Source organism: Stigmatopora argus, chromosome 1, assembly GCF_051989625.1.
Source record: "Stigmatopora argus isolate UIUO_Sarg chromosome 1, RoL_Sarg_1.0, whole genome shotgun sequence".
Taxonomy (NCBI): domain Eukaryota; kingdom Metazoa; phylum Chordata; class Actinopteri; order Syngnathiformes; family Syngnathidae; genus Stigmatopora; species Stigmatopora argus.
This window is the reverse complement of record NC_135387.1, coordinates 17,735,796-17,757,180: the sequence shown is the minus strand read 5'-3', so window position 1 is coordinate 17,757,180 and position 21,385 is coordinate 17,735,796. Positions and strand designations below refer to the sequence as shown.

The following is a 21,385-nucleotide window of genomic DNA, read 5'->3' as shown; positions in this document are numbered from 1 at the left end:
TCTGTTTGTTGATTTACATTCCATTATGGAAATTTGCTTGAGATGGCTAGATAGCTGGACCAGTTAGATATAATCAGGACTTTTGAGGTGACTTGCAGGTATTATATTCAAAAAGGTCAAGATGATTGATGACATCATTTAGTGGAATGATGCTTGCAGTTATCTACCAATCTCAAGAAATATGTTATGCTATATTCCTACAAGATTTCTTAGTCTCACAAGGCTTCATGCACTACTGCAGTACAACCTCCCATGTTTTGATCATCCTCTGTGCTACCCACCGTCCCTAGTGTGTATATGAGCTGGATCTTGGGTAAAATAATGAATGTTCCTGGGCTTCTATCTCAATGGAAAGGACATTATGTCCAGTCATTTGCAATCAAAGGATTGCAATCCATAAATGTAACAAAGGCTTTGGATCCAGGCTGCTAATTAAGATTCTCTTGCTACACGTTCCCTGTACTGTAATTTCAGCGATTTTCAATATCTGGGTACTTTGGGATGTAACTTTTAGAGGTTAACTAACCAGTGTCTCACCAATGAAGAAACGATGTGCAATTAAAAAGTAGAAGACTGCTATTCCAATACTGCTGCGCATCTTCAAGCTTGTTTAAGTTTAACTCTTTTCTAATGCATCCATTGCATGAATAAGAGGGTGCCGACAGAGTGTAAAAATGACTAATAGTAGTTAATAAATTTAAATGTGGGGAAATGAAAGCCCTTAAAATGTATTTGCATTTCATGAGATATTACATTTTATTGATATTCAAGCTTGACTCCAAAAAATATCCATGAATATTGAAAACAATGGGATAAGAATACGCGGTTCAAAAAATGAATTCCTTCACATACCACCAAAGGTAAAAGAGACATAAGATTCTTTTGGAAAGGTTGCATATGACTGCCGAAGGTTTCCACCAAGGCATCAACATTTGCTTTCCTCTAATATCCTGCTGGATATTCTTTAAAAGCAAACATCAAATGCCAGTTCACACAACAAAACACCCACACACAAAATCTGAAAAGGTTCTACACTCAAGGGGCTGCATTGCACAACACATAAACTACACGTGGTTTTTACAAAGAAAATATAACTCTATCAAGATCAAATCAAAAATAGTTAAAAAAATTGGCTTGCATAAATGGATGTACTGTAACTTGTTGTGTATAGAAGAGACACATTTACTGGCCCCTATTTTTCTTTAGGGAAAACCTGTTTAATTGCTCATGAATGTGAATTTCGAATCGGGCAATCACATGGTATATATAATGGTAGCGAGACAAATACAAGTTCTCAAGGTAACAATGTACACTAGCTGGAGCGCACGCCCACAGAGACAGCATAGTATGTGCCAGTGAAAGTAGCCCCCCGGCTCTGAACACCGTGTGTCATCGGGTCTTTAAACCTGACCTTTACAAACCGACCTAGAGGCAGTCTAGGTGAGTCCACGGGTGGAAAAACAATAGCAGTTTGTCGTTAGATTGTCAGCAAACAGCAGCAGCAAACTCTATAATGAACGGACTTTGCTACCCACGCAAGGGGGTTATGATTTCTAGTTGAACACAGTTTATTTTTTCATGGCTTCTGTCTATTAAATTGTCACTCTTTCAGTCCAGATCCTTTAAATTGTGCTTTAACTGTTTGGAATCCTTTGCAGGACAGAAAATGCTTAATCTGTTAAAAAAAAAAACTGTAGTTGTCATCTCAAGGTTTAGGCTTACTTTGCTTTTCATAGCAGCCAAATTTAAGTATACAGATTTACCATTGTAAAACTGTACTGAGCCCTGCATAACATGGATACGACATCATTTTCATGCAGATTTGCGACTTCATTCAAACAGAGAGCCCTGTTGGGTGCAGACACACCTGTAATGGGGCGTTTTCTGTCGATTCGGTCGGCGTGTCACCGTGTAAACGGGCCCTGAAGATGTGCATACACGAAAACTGGGGCTGTTTGTCGTTTTCATTGATGAGGCATGGTGGATGTGCAGTGTGCAAGTGTCCTTTTCAAACGCGCGGTAGAAATTATACAGGCTGTCAGCCAGCCTCCTATTATTCTCTACTTGGAAGTTGACCTCTAATTGGTGATTTACTTCAGGCCTCTTCCCACTTTTGGTCCAGAGTCATTTGCAGCAAATGTTTTTCAGCTTCTTTTTGCAATGTTGATTTTTTTTTGTTAGTAGGTTATTCTTCTTTCTGGAGAGGGCGCGATCACCACTTTGATTAGCCTCTTCCTTGGCCTTGCGAAGTCTTAAACCTTTCAGAGCTTTGAGAAAAGAGACTAAATTGCGAACATCACCCCGACAAAAAAGGCTGTGAAAAATATCCTTTAGAATCTCTTATTATCCATTTACAAGAGATACAATGAAATGCAAGGCGGCTCTCACGAACATTACAGACAAAAGAACTGTGCAGGTCAATATAGAATTTGTATTTATCACGATAATAAGACATGCTATTGTTGTTCTTTATTCAATTAGGACAATGACAGCTCTGGTGTAGAAAATGTACTTTAATCAGTTTGTTTTTAGACTATATTACACCTGAAAGTCTTCTTGCTTGGTAATTTAAAATTTTGGAATGTCAATACATCATGGGCTTGAGCATTGAAAGATGGTGTTAGTCTTTTTCAAATTCTAGCTGGTCCAAATATTTCCAATTCAATCTTGCTATAAATGCAGTAAAATATCAGATGTCGATGCATACACATGGAAAAGGTTGAACTGAATTGATCTCAAACCCTGTGTTTGGCCTGACTGCTCTGATACCTCTGGGAACGTACAATACTCAGATACGTAAAGAAAAAATGCTTCTCTGAGAATTTCCTGCAGAATTAAATCAAGGCTTGGAGAGGATAGATATGCAGAAAGCTCATCTCCTCAATCCTCCATTTGTGTCCCCCTCGCTGATGCTTGCGTTTATCCTTTTTTTGGTCTGTCTTTCATCTTGGCGGCCAGGGGGATCTTGCTTCTGGGATTGTTGCGGCGCTGCGATGCTGTCATGCTCTGTCACCGTGACTTGTGTGAAGTAGGGAATACGGTCGCTGTGTATTTGACGGCTTCCTGGCCCACCGCCACTGCAATTATGTACAAAATCAAGCAGTGCTGCCATCCAATCCATGGACTGCAATTGTGAACACTTTCATTTAAGAACAGTCTTGATATTTGTTTTGATCACTGACGCTAATATACGAATACACCATGAGAGTTCTTGAGTCTTTGTGTCACTCTGTTGCATAGCAACCCAGAGGGATCCAGCGCTGTTTGATCTCCTGCTCTCTGGTGACTGATGATGTTCATTGGTTCTGTTTACTGATGGGATGTGCTGTGCGTAGTCACTTTATTAGCAGCACAATGCATGCAGGCATCAGGCACGGAGCAGCAGTGATAGATGATAATAATGTTTGAATGAATATTAAGTTCATTGTATTCTACACTTGCTGGATTGGGTATAGTTAGATAGACATAGTCATACATTGTGTGATTTTCAATACAAAACATTTTATAATGATGTGCAAATCCGCTAAAATCCCCATCACTGCAGTATGGGTTTACTTCATTTTGTTGCCCAATATTTGGGGATCTCTCTCTTCTATCAGATTCGAGTTTGAGTCAGGACATACACTTGACCACAAGCTATTGTGTTGTTACCTTCTTTTCTTAAAATGAACTTTTGCCCCTGTCTGGAGTGTTTAGCACCCTGAATCTTACTTTCATCTAGGATTGAATCATCTTTCCTTTAATCCTGGCTAGTCTTTTCTTCCTGATGCCCCAAAATATCCCCACAGCATGATGCTGCCACCACCAAGAGTTTAATGATGGTTTCATCAGACTGAAAACATTCGGTGTTGCATGGTCCAAGAGCCACTTTTGCACACATTGGAAACCCCGCGTGCGCTATAGTGTGTCTTTTACTCAGGGCCTACTGGCTACCATTTGGGTCACTGTACTATCATCTTAGTCCTCCTTCGTTAAGGGCTGCAGATAGCGTTGTTTTTCTGGAATGTTCTTCCTCCTCCACGGGGGACCAATGGAGCTCCATTTGAGTGTCCAATCAGTTTTCTTGGTCAGCTCCCTGACCAAAGTCCCCTATCTCTTGTTTGCTCAATTTCGTATTTTGGCAAATCTCAGCAATGTCTTGGTGGTTCTATACTTTTTTCATTTATTAAGTATGCAGGGATTTGTCTATAAATATTTTATTTCTTGCTTTTGTTTGTCTTGTTCAATAGTTTTTTCCCCCAAGTACCATTCTTTATTCGTACATTTGAATTGATTTTTTTTATTCCAAACACTGAATCACGTACAATTCCTGGGATAACGTTTGAAGAGCTATTTTTCCCTGAGCTGTGATGTAATAATCGTTAGCAAATAATTGCCCTAATGCCACATAAGACTATCGAAAGAGACCTCACATTTGGAGTTTCCACGGAAACTACACAAATTCCCCGTTTTGATGTTTACTGGAAATTATCCCCACCTTTTTTTGGCTCTCAAGTGCAAAAATGGTTTGAACAGTTGAAATTATCTCTGGCATAATAGTGTGGGTTTCCATTGGCACTTTTATGGATAATTTACAAACACTCGTGGAAACAAAAGAAGGAAGTTTTCAATGTTTTTGCTATTTTACTGAATATTGTTAAATAGACATTAGGGAAGCTGTTGTTTGATGAGTTTTGCATTTTGGCGGGCAGAGCAGGGATTAGAACATTGTTGGTGGGATTTCAAATTGTCTTATGTATTTTCTTATCATGTTAATTAGTTGGATAAAAATAAGTGAAATAAAAAGCAAGCGCAAGAGTGAAGAAGAGATCTCATTATTGCCTGACAATTAACAAAATGTTATCTGCAACATTACAACCACCTATTTTGTAGCATCTTTTGCCACTTGTCTTACTTTTGCAACAAGTTTTTCTTGATTTTCATTTATTTTAATTCATTGTTTAAAAATCTGTCTAAATAAATCGAAATGTTGTTTGTTTGCTATGCTGTGCTATTTGTTTATATTTTCACAGTCAGTGACCATGTGATTGCAAATATTTAATAATTGTCTATTATTTGACACATTTGGAAACGTTTTTTTCTACATCTTATGTGTTTTTTGGGGTTTTTTTTAATTCTCATGTCTGGTCAGCTACAGCTAAAAAATGAGTAAACAGAGAAATTCCAGACTGTGTTATTGTTGTCTAGCTAGTGCAAGATATGTGGTGAGTGTTTGATGTGTTGGATCAGGATCAGAGAAGTAAAAGTAAGGAGGCAGCAGAACATATTACTGTAGTTGTGTCTGAATATATCACACACATCTTGTAACAGGTATTCTTAGATGAAGTTAGTACCAGAAGAAATGGGCAATAAAATTATGATCGATCTGTCAGATCTATCAATAAATGCCTTTTTGTAGAAGGCCAATATAATATGGCTCAATTTTATTAAAACGGGAACATTTAAGACGAATCTAATGTTAAATGTTTATCAAGCCATATTGCCCTTAATTTAAAAAAATTCCTATTTGTGTTTAGAAGGAAGCTGTCAAGACAAAGAATCTTTCCTCGCAGCGATTGTCTCCAAAGTGGTGTTTCCTCGATTGTAAGTATCATCACTCATCACTGTTTTCCATCATTAGTAAGATTTATACTACATTAATAGTAAGAATTAGAGATGTAATCATTTAAAGGACCTTGATAAATGCATAGTGATCAAGTTGTCCCTACTCTGACTTGTGCGATACTGCTCTCAGTCTAGTCCAGACAAAATGATGAAAAAGGAAGATGAGTTAACAGATTTTAAACAGCCTTTTTGAATTAGCAGGTCTTTTTTTTCTCAGCCCGCCAGAAGACTGATTGAACTTTGCAGCTAAACTTTACTTAAATTACTACAAGTTTCATACTTTCAGCTGCTCAGATGGCTGCCCGAGAGACAGCCCACGCAGTTCATTATTTTTTCTTGTTAACAGCTTTTGCTTTATCTGCCAACGTGGGCTTCTGGGGAACTTGTGCCTCCTGATACCGATAAACACTGCTGGCATTCAAAACATTGTCTAACACATTGGACTTTTGTCACAGCAGTCATTATAAGCTTTAAATGTTACTTGTTTAAAATCGGCAGCGCAGTAGAATTTGAATGCTCTCCCTGTGCTCGAATGGATTTTCTCATCCAAAGCCCTCTAAATAGATCTGTTCTAGAGTGAGTTTAAATGGTTGTCTGTCTACATGCTATAATACAAATACCCAAATAATATAATACAATTAGATTTACTGTATTTCATGCCCATGAACGAAAATTTCGAGAGGTTTTAGAAGAGGAAAAGAAAATCCTGGCAACAAACATCAGGAATATGTAACAAGCTCAAAAAGTCCTGGTGGACTTTGAGCCCAAAAAAGATGCGGTATAGATGGAAACATTGGAAAAAAAACAGTGAGCTCAACAGAGAGAATGAGAATCATCGTTATCCTGTGGAGGAAAAATAAGTGGATTCAAATGATGCGTTACTCAATAAATACTCTGGCTCACTTTTATGTTGCAAATCTCTGCAGGTTTCCAGCTCTGAGAATATATTGGGTTCTAACCAAACTGATTTGAATCAAGCTAGTTTATTCTAGTGGTAAGGCTGGAATTGCTGTAAACCAAGGAAAAATCTCAGTGATAAAGAAAGGGAAAGGAGAGAGAAGAAACAGGGGCATAGCTCTTTCTTTCAGGCAAAGGTTGTTTCTTTTCAAGCACAAATAACTCCTTACATATAATAACAAGTTGAACTTGAAAACTCTGCGTTTGTCTCCACAGCAACAACAGCGGATCGTTTTTACAGGATTGACAGAGCACAGGTAGGTTTATCTATTGCATGGACCCTCGTTTCTTTGTTTCTTTGCATCATGCAAATATCAATCGTTTCGCCAGGAACATCTGAACTGTGTGTCGGAAATTTCCCACGAGGAACTCTTTATCCTAGACCCGGAGTTGGTTGTAACAATGACAGTTGGCACCTCTCCTCCTGCCATGCCCGACCTCGTTCATCCTTCGTCCAGTTTGACCAATAACGGGTAGGTCAAGATTGACCCCCTTATCAATTGCATTGGTGTCCACTGCACAGAATAAGATTGCGAGCTCATACTAGTGTTAAGAACTTGCTGCTTACTTTATTTGTGTTGTTGTTGTTGTTGTTTTTAAACTCACCCATGGTCTGAACCTTTTTTTGGTCATCTTTAGGGAAAGCAGCTTAAATCAGGATCCAAAAAGTGTGTTTGTTTTCCCTGTGGATTCCTGTCTCTCTCCATCGTCTTCTTCTTGCAAGTAAGAATGTATTTTAAGATCCACTTAAATATCTATTGGTTGTTGGTCTATACCAGGGGTAGGGAACCTATGGCTCGGGAGCCACATATGGCTCTTTTGATGGGTGCATATGGCTCTCCACTAACCTGTGAGGTAAACTATGGAAACTGCTGGTGAGAAAGCGAAGGAATAGGAGCATTACGTTGGTATTATGGCATTGACACTACCCCAGCGCCTTATAATCATTTTTTTCCCATTACACTCTTTTGCATGGATTTTCTCATTGATACTCATTGATTAGCAACAACGTAACAATGTTGTCAAAATAATTCAGAGACTTTTTGTACTTTAAAAGTGGTGAAGTGACTAAAAAGGCACATATTTTCATGTATGTTGACTTTTAAATTCGGAGCATGGCTCTCAAGGATTAACATTTAAAAAATATGAATTTTTTATGGCTCTTTCCATCAAAAAGGTTCCCGACCCCTGGTCTATACAGACAGTAGAATATTGGTATTACACATTACAGTGGCAACAAGACACATTTACATTTGTTTTCAAAAATGACACACAAACTTATTTCTTTCTTTAAGTGTAAAATGTAAATAACCCTTTCCTCGTTTAAGCCAAGATGATGTCAGTAATGTCCTTATAGTTCCAGTCATTTTAGAATCACATTCGTACTGGGTTTTCTAGGATTTTGGACTTTGGAAGGAAACTAGAGTAAGCTGAGAAAATGTTCATCATAGTTGTGGATATAATGAGAGCGAGTAATTGTTTTTGGAAATGGCACCACATTCACAGATCCATTTAAGTGCTTGGAGATGAAGTAATTATGTCATGAGCACTCGCTTTTTTTCTTCACACGTGTAGCCAAGAGCAGTCATTTTCCTAACAGTTGTTTCATTCTTGGATGTAGCCGAACATCATCCTCATGTTAAAAATGAATACAAAGCAACTTTAGGATTCAGGCTTTTAGTCACATGGAGTAACATAAAGGCTTTTGTCGCATTTTAAAAATGTGCATGCATAAAGAAAGCCACACCAAACACACAATCTTCCAGCAGGAGGTACTGTGTATTTGAAGCTTCAGAAATAAGTTTCATGATACCATCCATATAGAGTACATAGTGTAGTGGGTTCTGTGGGATGAGATTGGCTGGCTCACCCTGAATAGAGGCTGTTGGGAGGCTGTCGAGCCTGTTAGCTGGTAAAGCCTGCATGAAGTAGGCCTGCATAATTCTCAGGCTTTTTGTGTGTCTCTGCCTGGGTGTAAGTGTACGCTATTTCCATGTTGGTGTATACTGTACGTACATGAATAATTGTGTTTATGTACATTTTCTCCTTTGCTGTGGGAGAAGGAGCATTAAACCTGAGTGTATGTGTGCGTGTGAATGTGCATTCATGGTTTTAAGATTGCCCTGCCTCCATATACAATGCAATCACACGCACAAAATAACATGAGCCAAGGTAGCGCTATTTATTCTTGTAGAACTAAACAATTACTGGTAACTGACATATTCACTGGTTATTTCATTCATTCGCTACTGTTTCCTGGAACACATAGGTTCATTGATTTAAAATAGTACCTTTTTGTTTCAATGAAGTGGTTTTGAAAAGTGAAACCAAATGTTTGTTTAAACATGGGATTTGATTTGTTATATGTTTGATGTGATAAACTGGAAAAAGGGGTTACAGAATAGGGATTAGTGTTGCTTTTTGTTGTTGAAAAATAAAAATGATGCCTAGAATATTGACAAATCAGCTACCTATATTTTTTTTCGTTTTTCCTAAAAAATCCCTATCATGAACTGGGAAGATTGGATTGGATTTCTGGTGTCATGAAAAAGATCAATTGTGAATGGCTTTGAATGAAATTTCAGGTTGACAATATTTGTAAAATATGACATTTTAATAACACTATTGCAGCTTTATGTAATTAGCAAGATTAATAATCAGTTTATTGTCAGTCAACAAACTTTCACTGGACATCATACCCCACATAACCTGGCACACACTGTTTTACAGGTCAATTTATGAAATAAGATAACAGTTCTTTTATGTTAGTCTACTCGCATTACTTATTGGGAGCTAGTAATTTTGGAAATTAAATGAAATAGCGCAAAGATAAGTGCCTAAATATATGTATAGCAATTATAATTACATCATTTTGATGGTCTTCGATCACGCCAAATACAGAAATTGTAAAAATAATTTTTGGTTCAACGGCGGCATTTGTAGCTTTTGATATAGCGTTAACATAACTGGGTGTTGCCTAAAAGTGGTCCAGGACGTTATAGGAATTGGCAGGTACAATGCTAATTAATGAGCAAAATGGAATCTGGCCACCTTTTCGGATGCTCACTTAGTGCTGCTACGATTGAAGAAGTTGACATTATGGACAACACAATGTATTTGTAGCAGTGAAATATATTGGCTAATCCGTGTGCGAGCATATGTGCATGTTTGTGTTGGCAGTCCGATTTGCAATCCTGAGTGGATCAAGCGGGCGGATGAGGTGCAAAGATGAGTGGTCCGAGAGGCATTTGTGCACTTTGGAGAGAGGGAGAGAGAACGGGAAAGGGAGATTGAAATGGTAATGCGGGAGAAAAAAAAAGTTGATGGCGAGGGAAATGAAATGCATGTCAGAGCTCTTGAATCACATCGTTTTGCTGTCTTTCGATGCATGCGCACACACCCTCACGCACAACACACAGACAAGCAGTGTAGCAGTTTGCCCACGCTCGGCCAGAGGTGAACAATATTCCTCCCACGGTAATTACATACCTCTCTTAGCTTCTCCCCACTCGGTCTCTCTCACTGGCAAACACCTACACACAAAAACATCTTTTTTTTTAAATTCCATTTTTTTATTTAGTTTAAATGTATCATTGACGTGAAAATATTTGCATATTCAAATAAAAAAACAGGTCAAATATTCTTTATAGTTGATATTATTCCATGGAAATAAGTCACAGCATAATAGTTTTAACTTGTTAGAGGACTGAAACATTTTATTTAATGAGGCTGTATCATTAGTTATAAAATTGACGTTGGGAAAGGTTCTGTTCATTACTAAACCTGGCACCTATTGACCCCCCCCACCCCTATACAGCATGTTAAAGAGCCTTTTTAACTAACTTCCAGCTTTCCTTTGACATTTCAGCAACTATTCGTACCATGCAGTTTCAGTTCAACGATTTCAAGACAGTGCTCTCAAATGTAGGGATATACCAGTACATGCCTAAAGAAATGTACTCCATATCTCATCTGGCTCTTTTTTTTCGGATCACTGAATTGCTATACTAATCCAACTTGCAAGAGTAACTTTAAAGGAAGCCGACCCGTTCACCTTCTACTTATAATTAGGCATTGGAAATAAAATGTTAATGTGACGACAAAAAAAACCTCAGGAAAAAACTAGTGTCGGTGAACAAAGCATGACTGAAAAAATAGGAAGTGAATAGTTATGGATCCCCAGCACTGTTTCTGTGGAGGCGGGAAGTGTTTATGTCACTTATTGCCTGTGGTGAAGCTAATGAGGTAGTTGAGGTTTAACCCTTTTCAAGCAGAGCTAAGTAGAAGTATATTAAGTTAATCCCATACTCTATAATAATGATATAATAATGATCTTCTGTTCTTTGATTTTAATTATTCTGGTTCTAAAGCCCATTTGGATTTCTGATGAAACGCACCCCCTTTAGGGCATTTTATATTTAATGCCTTGGAAAGTCTTTTGTACCCTTCGCCTACCTTTGAACAGTAAGATCACTGCGATGCTGTTAAAGGGTTCTACGGCTCTTGGCTTGTGCTGTTTGCTTTACCGACAGCGTCAGGATAAAAAAAAGAGCATTTCATGGTTAAGGCGTTGCCTTTTTAAAAAAATAAATCATCCAACCTGTTGAATAATTCCTAAAATGGAAATTTCAAATGCAGATACTACCTTTTTCTTTATTGTTTTCAATATGGCAACATAGCAATGTGTAAGTACTTTAAAAATCGTCTCTCGAGTGTTGTCGCTGTCCAACAAGTTCATACAGTTTGTAGAGAACCTTGGCCTAGATTTTATGAATCTTGGTTCTGCTCTACTGAACCATACTATTTTATAGCCTCTGCAACCTAGTTCTATCAATGTGACATGGTCCTGGGACTTAATCCTTTTTTTAAAATTGAGAGTTAAAGCTTAACTTTCTCGCTTTTCTCGTTTACAACTTTAAAACGTGTCTTCTGTTTTGCTGTTTGCCTCGCTTATCAATGTATTCAGGCAATCCTGAGGCAACGTGAACATTCAGTGAATTGCTGTTTTACCCATTTTACATTATGCAGTGTTGCCTGCTTTCGTCTTACTAGACTGTAAAAAATGCACTGAGTAGCTCAGGTGGTGTACTTTTGGCAAGCATTTGCAACTTATTTTTACCAATTATTAAGTGCTTGAGTCTCATGCCAATTGGACGTGATTGCCAGTTTGATTGTTGAGCAGAAGTGCTCCTTCAGTTGAACCATGTTTATTGCTACTACTGCCTGGTTTTCCCTCTAATGTCATTGTCTTATTAGTAGACTCAAATGGCTTTTTGAGTAGCTTTTATTTAAAAAACAAAAACAAATTGAATGTTGATTTGAAGTGCCTTCATACTGTAGTGAGTGTCTTGCATTTAAGTCCATTTGTTCATCATGTTTGATAAGAACAAGCACTGCATTGAGCGATGCTAAAGACGTTTTTCCACGAATATTATTTAAAAGGCTCCAAATCTGAACTTTTCTAGATTTTTATTTTTCAGCATGGACATGGGCCTGCGTTGTTTCTAAAGCAGAATCGCTGGCACTTTACGGACATTTGGATGGGCAAAAAGTCTTCTAGGTGTAAAGAGAAGCTTGGTGTATGTCACACTGGTACACTATCGATTGGTCGCCGGTCTTTTGATCGCCGATTTTTTGGTCGCCGGTCTTTTGTTCGCCCGGAAGATAAGTTATAATTACCATTTAAATCGTTGCTCAAATTCCCTAAATACAAACTGCGAATTACTACTTAGTCATACTTAATGCCCTAGTAATTATTAGGCTAAAGAAAAGCTCCAAATTTCCCGGACTTTTATTGTTTTTTGTGGGAGAACTTGTTAAGACCCTGACTGACGTAGCTTCTTAAAGGGACAGCGCATGTACATACAAACTCTTATACACTCAGACATCGGCTCAGTGAAACTGCTCATGGCCATTGTTGGCTTTTATTGATGCGTAGACAGTGTTGTTTTACCTTGTTTTGTCGCCGGTCTTTTGGTCGTCGGTCTTTTGGTCACCGGTCTTTTGGTCGCCCGTTGTCGCGGTCGGGGCGACCAACAGAACGCGACCTAAAGGACGGCGACCAAAAGACCGGCGACCAATCGACCGCACACGGTCACACTTGGGTAATAATATATCTGTCTTGCAAAAGCACCTTGTGTTCCTCAAAGAACTAGACTATGGACTTCCTATCTTCCATTTTGTCTTCCAATAGTGGGAGTGTGTCACGATACTTTTAAATGTATGGGGATTTAGTCTCTTCAAGCACACTATGTGTTTTCCTTTTAGGATGAACAGTGATAGTTCTGCCTCAGCACGGATTTCAACACCCGAGGGTCGGCAACTACGAAGGTTAGTCAACAATTGTATAACATTACATTGATGCTGGCTCGAAAACCATTCCACCTTTTTAATTTATTTTGTCTCATGTTTTTATAACAGGCAAGGTTGTATCCAGCGCTCCATTGTGGCTAATGATGAGCTTAAAACAGTAATGAGGTCTGTATACTCAATGTTTGACTTTTACATAAAGTGTTCGGGTGTAATGTATTTTACAGCAAATAACCGTTAACTTTTTAGTATAAGGGTAAAAAAAATGTCTGAAGAGCTTTATGTTATATTGCCGGCTTGCCAAAAAGCACTCTTTCCTCTGTTATTTTGAAACTGAATTTTGTATGTTAATAGGAGAGATGGGAAACTTTGAACATGAGGCCCACATGTTTTATCTATATATCCTTCAAACGTGGACTAGACTGTGAATAAGTACCCACACTATTGCCGCTTATTTTTTTAGATGGCTAGAAAAAAAATATACAGTGCAAATGAGTGCAACTCTATATTATGATTCTTAACTACTCATTATTTAACCTTTATAGGGCACCTATTAGCTGCCGTTGATGGAACTAGACTTCCACTCCATTTTGGCTAGGAGAGGCTGGCAGAGATTAATTAGCAATGAGTTAGATAATGTTTAAAAAAACAACGTAGGAGTGTTTTTGGGGGCCATAGCACTGTTTTTATACATTTTAATTTCATGAATTTTGTTTGAAGTAGCATTCCTGAATTTAAATTGCAAATAAACATAAAACAAAGTGTGAAAAAAACATGCATATACATGTGATTGTGTCTCTGCAGACATGGAACGGATCAAAAGTCAAGTGATGCAGGGGGAGAAGAAGAAAATGGTATGCACAGATACAAAGTTTGCACAGAATTGTGGTTGATTTACGTCACACCTGACATTCAACTTCATGACACCATGTTGTCTCAGTGACTAAGAAAGTGAAAGCAAGCGAGCTTTTTTGTTCACTCTGCTCCTTTCTCTCACGTGGCATGCAGTGAGTGTGCTTCGCTGGTCGCTTTTTAACTTGAAAGGTGGCAGCATCACACACCCTGAATTGGCTGGGTTCATCAATCACCGGGTAGTTTGGATATCAAATTATTCCAAGCGTATCCCCAAACTCACTATTCTGCCAATTATTTTCCTCGTGTCATACTTAAAAGTTTTTTTTCATTTTTGAAGTGGCAACAAAATTAGATACCTTCGGCTTCCATTCAATGTTATTTTAAATAACATGGTCTTTCTTAGACACTGACATTGGAGACAAAAATAAAACGTTGCAAAAATGACGTCAAACTATTACTGGAACAATCACATATTGAGTGTCCGTCAGATTTTAGGGTGCACGTCTGTGATAGTTTGAGGGGGGCTACAGTAATCCCTCGATAATCGCGGTTAATGTAGACCAGACATGGCCGCGATAAACGAAAAACTGTGAAGTAGTGTCACCCCTATTTAAAACTACATTTTTTAACTTCAGTGTTGAGTCCTAGTAGCAAGCGGAGGACAGGGGAGTGGTTTCCGCTTGTGAGTTTCAGCGTGGATTTTCACATTTTCATGAACTTACAAAATAAAATTTAATTAAAGAAAAATTTCCCCCAGAAAAAAAAACGCGATGTAGTGAAACCGCGAAAGTTGAAGCCACGATATTCGAGGGATTACTGTATTTCCTCTGTTGTGTGTGGGTGTATGTAAATCCTCAATGAATTCAAGTAGAGTGGATTGGCCTTTCAAGGAAGCCTAATTGTGTTTATGAAGGACGCTAACACTATTGACCTATTGATATTCATCACACACCGTCTATCTCAGCATTTTCATGTTTGCTAGTTTTTGACACCCACTGACAGATCCCGTAAGGTCAGATAGGTTGCATCAAACAGAATAGTTCACTGGAGCATGTGACGTGTGAATGTGTCTGCTGCACTTTTCTTTATATTGAACCTGTCTTTAGCTAGGATATATGTTTCAGACCTACCCACGATGGTGTTAATATATATATATATATATATATATATATATATATATATATACATACACAGTTGTGGTCAAAAGTTTACATACACTTGTGAAGAACATAATGGCGTGGTTCTCTTGAGTTTCCAGTTATTTCTACAACTCTGATCACTTTTTTCTGTTCACCCATAATAAAGTCATAAAAGAACCAAACTTCATAAATGTTTTTTGTGACAAAGAAGTATCTGTTCCAATCACTCTATCAGAGAAAAATCTGAGTTGTAGAAATAACTGGAAACTCAAGAGAGCCATGACATTATGTTCTTCACAAGTGTATGTAAACTTTTGACAACAACTGTACATGACACATATTGAGCTGGAGGTGCTAACAGGTCCCCTACATTTGCATTATAAAAATAATTAGAATGCATTTGTTGATTAATTCATTGGGTTGCGGGGGGCTGGACCCGAGCCTAACCATCTATGGACCGGCAGGTAGTTGCCACCCAATTGCAAGGCACGAGGAGACAGGTAACCATTCACACTCACACTCATACCTAGGGGCAATTTAGAACGTTCAACCAGCCCAGCATGCATGTTTTTGGGATGTGGGAGGAAACCGGAGTACCTGGAGAAAACCCACGCAGTCCCGGGGCGAACAAGCAAACTCCACACAGGAAGGATGGAATCCACCAGCGATTGTACCCTCGATCTTCTAACTGTGTGTATATATACACACACCTCTAGCTATATACTGTTAATTACATAGAGGATTATATTTGCTTAAAACACAGAATAAAAGTAACGTACCAACAGATATTTCTCAGCGGTATAATAAATCAACTAGCTGCCCTTTAATTGCGTGTTCAAATTATTGGCAGAAAAAAGTGCAGTGTTTGTAAGCTTATAGCACATTGTCATTATTTCCCATTAGCCTCCGGCGCTATCACAGACTTATCACACACAAATCGATTCACGCATCCTTGACATCAATAACAATGGAATCGTGAATTTCTTCAGTCTAATGAGTCGACATTCAGAAATCTCAAGTGCTTTCTCTGTGAACCTGCAGTTGGCTTTGTAACAAGGAATGGTCCAACATTTCTCCTGATTGTTGTGCAGGTCCAACTTGCAATTTATAGGAACCATTTGGTTGAGGTTATTGCTGTCAAAGGATGCTCAATCACTAATTATACTGGGTAATAATAAAGTTTTAAGTACCTTTTTTTTACCCTCCACTGTAAATTTTTCCTTCTCGTGTAAAATAGAATAGAAACATATTTAATAGTTTGTGTGATTTTTGTAATTTTTTAAAGACCATTTGTCTATGATTGTCACTTAGAAGCAGTAAGAATTACATTTTAAGGTCACTCTACTCAGAAATCCATTTAATTCAGAGTTCTGTTTCATGTAATTGTATGTGTGTGTCTGTTTATCTTTTATTGCCCTCCAGCTACAAAAGCTCTTAAAGATTTTTTGTCAGATCTAAGTTTACTGTATCTCTATCTCTCCCTCTCTTCATTGTCTTCCACTCTTTCTTTCTCCCTATCTCTCTCTTTCACTCTCTCTTTCTCTCTCTGCCTCACATAACTGGATTAGGTCTCTGCTTTTTAGATTGAGGGGCGGTGAGAGCAAGGATTGAGGTCAACCTAATGAACATTCATCTCAGTGCTTTCCTTTAGCTGTACACAGTCTTTGTTTTGACAAAAAGGAGCTGTTGTTGTTGATTTTATACTTATATATTTATTTTAGTTTAGAGTCGATTCGGTATGCAGTATCTTTCGCCAGTTATTTCACTTATCAAAGAAACTAGAAGCTGTTGCCCTCACCAATATATTGTGTTTTGTTGAAGATGTATTTCTTTGTTGTGGTTGCGATTATCTTGAAGTGCAACAACAATATTTGAGCTTTGTGTTATTTTGATTCGCATGAAATTAATATGGAACATCAATTTGACTAAAGATGAGATTTCTTTCGCATTTGGAATTTCTTTTGATGTCATGTTTGTGTCTTTGCAGAGTTGCTGATGCAATGCGTAAAGAACAACAATATGAAAAAGGTGAGATTTGGCGTGACATGTTTCTACTTGTGGTGTACAAATGCAATTTAAATTATTTTGAAGCAGCATTTAATTCGTGTCTCTGTGTCTGTGGGGGGTAAAAGCTTCTGGAGGAACATGAGAAAGGATGCGATCTCACATGCGTTGACCAATCAGGCTGCAGCCTGCTGCACCATGCCGTTAGTGCAGGAAGCAAGGAGATGGTCCGCTTCATCCTTGACAATGGTAACTGTGGTTATACGCCCCCGTGGAGTCAACACCACTGTATTAAGTAAACTCATTGGCCATCTTTTTGATTTTGCAGCTCCGAATGACATAATTGATGTGCCGGAACACATACAGTGAGTTCGTGTTTGTTTGTTTTTTTCTTCATTAAATGTGTCAAATACTTGACCTGGAATTTGAACATAGCCAAAGTTAAGTTACCAAAGTGTAGACAGCTTGACCAACGTTGATTGACACCGGATACCGATACAAAAGCAATAGAGTTGTGAGAATTCCGTCTTGCTTTTGGTGTGCTACAGTGGTGAAACAGTTCTTCATCGAGCCGCATCGCTGTGTCACAGGACCATCTGCCATTACCTGGTAGAAGCAGGAGCTTCGCTGATGAAAACTGACATGCAGGTCGGTGAAGAAAAACAATGCTATAGTTGTGCATTAAATCCTGTCACTCATGGCGGATTCATGTAGAAAAAATATAGGTTAGTGGGTTGCAGTGCCATGCTTGTAAACATTCCTGTGAATTTTCCTACAAACAACCAGTGGTCAAAGATTGAATCCTGTTGCAGATGTACAAAAATCTGGACTTTGTTGACTGGCTGTTGGAGAGACGATAGTTTACTTGAGTGGCTGTCAAGAATCCCTCGAGCAAAACACCAAAGCTCCAAACTGCTCAGGGCTGTTTCATCTCTTTCTTTCTCTAATGTCCGGATGCATTGGTTTCTTTGTAGTGCAATGCATGCAGACTTTAGTGAAGGGTGTATGTAAAGTCACATTTATTTGCACAAGGTAAATCCGCACCGCTGTATGGAGTATAAAATATAATTTTTAAGAAGCGAAATGAAGGAAAGAGCACAACGTGCAGTAAATAAAAGCACATCAAATTTCATTTTCATTTTATTTCATTTTCTGAATCGCTTTATCCTCACTGGGGTCACGGGGGGGATGTTGGAGCCTATCCCAGCTGCCTTCGGGCCAGAGGCGGGGGGACACCCTGTATTGGTGGCCAGCCAATCGCAGGGCACAAGGAGACAACCATTCACGCTCACACTCATACCTATGGGCAATTTAGAGTGTCCAATCCGCCTACCTTGCATGTTTTTGGAGGAGTACCCGGACAAAAACCCACACAGGAGAACATGCAAACACCACACAAGTGGACCGACCTAGATTTGAACCCAGGACCCCCAGTGTGAGCCCAACGTGCTAACCACTCAATCGCCGGGCTGCCCCACACAAATTGAAATCACAAATTAAATGTAGTAATTTTGATTTTTTTGAAAAGGTGGGCCGGTGGCCCGAGTGGTTAGCGCGTCGGCCTCACAGCTCTGGGGTTCTGGGATCAAATCCAGGGTCGGTCCACCTGTGTGGAGTTTGCATGTTCTCTCCGGGCCTGTGTGGGTTTCCTCTGGGTACTGAGGATAAAGCGCTTCCCAAAATGAGAAGAGATGAGATTTTTGAAAAACAGTTAAAAGATAAAAACAGCCAAAGTAAGGTTATGAAAATCAACAAGATTTTTAAAAAATTTATTCCAATGGTGATAAATACACAAAAATCAATGAACCACAGGTACAAATCCCCACTAGGGCTCCCAGAAGAGGGATTACAGTTGCCTAAATAAATGGTTCAGATCACAAATATACAACGAACATTGAGCCCGAAACACATAAACAGGGCGGGCCGCCGCTGTGTAGCCTCACGCACTATTAATCACAAATCTAACAGGGCTGCAGTTAGATATGTGATTAGATTAGTGTCAAGGGTATCGGGAGCAAGGGTGTGTGGACAAATATTCCTAGGAAATGAAAAAAAAGACCCATGACTCTTAGGGTATGAGTAAAAACTCCTAAGACCGCTCTCTCCTCAGGGTGATACCCCGAAGAACCGAGCCGAAAAGGCTGGCGACGCTGAGCTGGCAGCTTACCTGGAGAACCGGCAGCACTACCAGATGATCCAGAGGGAGGACCAAGAAACGGCCGTCTAAGCATCTTCGGAACCAAAGTGCTAAAATCTGCACAGTGAGAGTGAAGCTGTGCCAAAAGTGATCACATTGAGGAAAAGTCATTCACATATTTTCCAAGAAATATCTCAGGACACTGTATTTCCTGTAGGCTCAGTATATCAGGGATGGCCAAGTCCGGTCCTCGAGAGCCCCTATCTAGTCTGTTTTCCATATCTCCCTCCACCAACACACCTGAATCAAATAATCAGGATTGGTACAAAGCTTCTGGACAGCTTGCTGATGAGTTGATCATTTGATTCATGTGTGGTAGAGGAGGGAGATACGGAAACCAGACTGGATAGGGGCTCTGGAGGACTGGACTTGACCACCCCTGCAGTATATCAAGAACAATTTGCTAATATCTTGTGACGATGGCTGAAGTTGGAGTCAGATCACCAAAAAGTATGAAATAACTCATGCTTGATACTTCAAAATGTATTTTTTTTTATAAAAGCATATTCTCCTTTAGTAACTCTTGTTAGTCCGTCAAGCTCTGCGACTCCGACGGCACAAGCCACGGCAGGGAGAGTTATACCAGGTTGTGTGGTTTTCAATATGCAGAGGAGGCTAATTATTGAAAATGGAAACATTTGTTGCGAAGGGGAAACAGAAGTAGTCCCACTCAGCGCACAACCTTGCCTAGTGGTTTTATTTAAAGCAGGCGAAAAGCACAAGGGTACAAAAAAAATCCAAACTACTGGATCGGATCCGATATTGTGACCAAATTAGATTCTCCAAAAATAGTCATATCGGGATCTGGATATCGGATCGAGACGTCACTAATCCTTGTACACCAACGAGCCCAATGTTCTTCGTGTTTAAAGCAAGTTAGGCAAACAAGCCAGCTAGTTAAACCGCTGGCGTTATCGAAAATGTTTCTATTGGACACCGCTACAGTTGTGTTTTCAACTTTGGGAAGGGAGAAAAAAAACCCCTCCTAGGTATACTCCCGCACTATTTTGTGTCGTATTTAGATACTCCATAGGCAGATTGCCTCACCATTTTGGACGTCTGCAGTATTTTGATCCTCTTCCGTGATATCTTGATGGAAGTTGGAGGCGTACAATGAGCTTGATGGACCACGCTCACTTATAAACGGTCTTTACCAGGGCACAGGAATGGTTTAAGGAGGTAGAGTTTGCGAAAAGTCAAATACTTCAATAGATTTTGCCATGAAGGGGCCACTATGTTTTGTTTGTTTGGACCCAAAATTTCTCTTCACATGACTGACTAAGCAGGAATAGATGTAAAACTAGACGCCTAATATAGCAAGTGTGTTGCTATTTTAGTTGTATTTTTGTTGTTGCCTTTTATACTTGTGTGCATTCTGCATAGTAACTTATTTTATATGTTGCTTGTAAAGCAGCTAGCCAAATACTCACGTACCAAAAAGATGGCTCATGTTTGTTTGAAATTTTACCATTTTATGTTAATGTCTTTTAAGTTACAACATCATTTATTTGTATTTATACTTGCCATTTTTATCTTTCAATTAAGTTGATACACTGGTTGTGAGATATTTTATATGTCGTTTTGTCGTATCTAATGAGTGTAGTTAATAAAATATTCCCAGCGTTTTCATTTCCTGGTTTTGGTTACTCAAAACAAAACGTTACTGTTAAATTTCCCCCCAAAAATGTCAAAAGATATTAGGCTAGACGTTTGGCAGAGACGAAGGAGATCAAAGATTATTTAACTACACGGTTATCTTTATGAGCCACATAACACACAATATTAGATACATTTCATCAGTCATTTTGACATTTTTCATTGTATATTGCCATAAAAAATGGCTGCTCTAGTTGAGTTCATGTATTAGATGATTAGAACTAAATCCCTTTAGACATATTTTTAATGAATTTCTTCAACACCCAATAGGTTTTGTGTAAGTAGTGTATAATTGGCCTGCTTTTGTAAATCTGAAGAATAAACTTGATTTGAATTCCATCATGTTAAACATAAAAAGAATACAACCAATCAGGTTGTCCCTTTATACAACGCTTTGCACACCAAAGTCAGTCTTGTCATTGCATGACACAAATGTATTAATCAATATATATAGTATATAGAGTATGGGGATGGGATTAATGCTTTTTTTAAATGATTAGAAAATAGTCACTTGCTTTATAGAGGCCTAACAGTGTAAATTTACTGCGCTAAGCTTCAATATTTTTTTTACTGCGAGTCTAATAGTCCTTTAACCTTTACCAGCTTCACAGGTTGCCTGTCAATGGGAATGCATCAAGAGCCTTTTATTGGCTATAGTACTGCT

At 38.7% G+C, this 21,385-nt stretch overlaps 1 protein-coding gene across 9 annotated transcripts in view; it reads left to right on the top strand.

The window, feature by feature from the left end:
* The window catches only part of LOC144077368 (diacylglycerol kinase zeta-like), a 42,973-nt gene extending 22,279 nt beyond the window's left edge, over nt 1-20,694 (top strand). For 7 of the 9 annotated variants that reach the window (XM_077605109.1, XM_077605101.1, XM_077605085.1 and 4 more), the window contains 12 exons: nt 5,517-5,583; nt 6,778-6,818; nt 6,892-7,034; nt 7,201-7,284; nt 12,829-12,891; nt 12,982-13,038; nt 13,675-13,724; nt 16,852-16,892; nt 16,997-17,117; nt 17,197-17,233; nt 17,417-17,516; nt 18,979-20,694. In XM_077605109.1, coding sequence (XP_077461235.1) covers nt 5,517-5,583; nt 6,778-6,818; nt 6,892-7,034; nt 7,201-7,284; nt 12,829-12,891; nt 12,982-13,038; nt 13,675-13,724; nt 16,852-16,892; nt 16,997-17,117; nt 17,197-17,233; nt 17,417-17,516; nt 18,979-19,095 — 921 coding nt within the window. In that variant the 3' untranslated portion in view covers nt 19,096-20,694. The other 2 variants (XM_077605116.1, XM_077605125.1) reach the window with 1 other exon arrangement.
* Nucleotides 20,695-21,385: the final 691 nt, after the last annotated feature.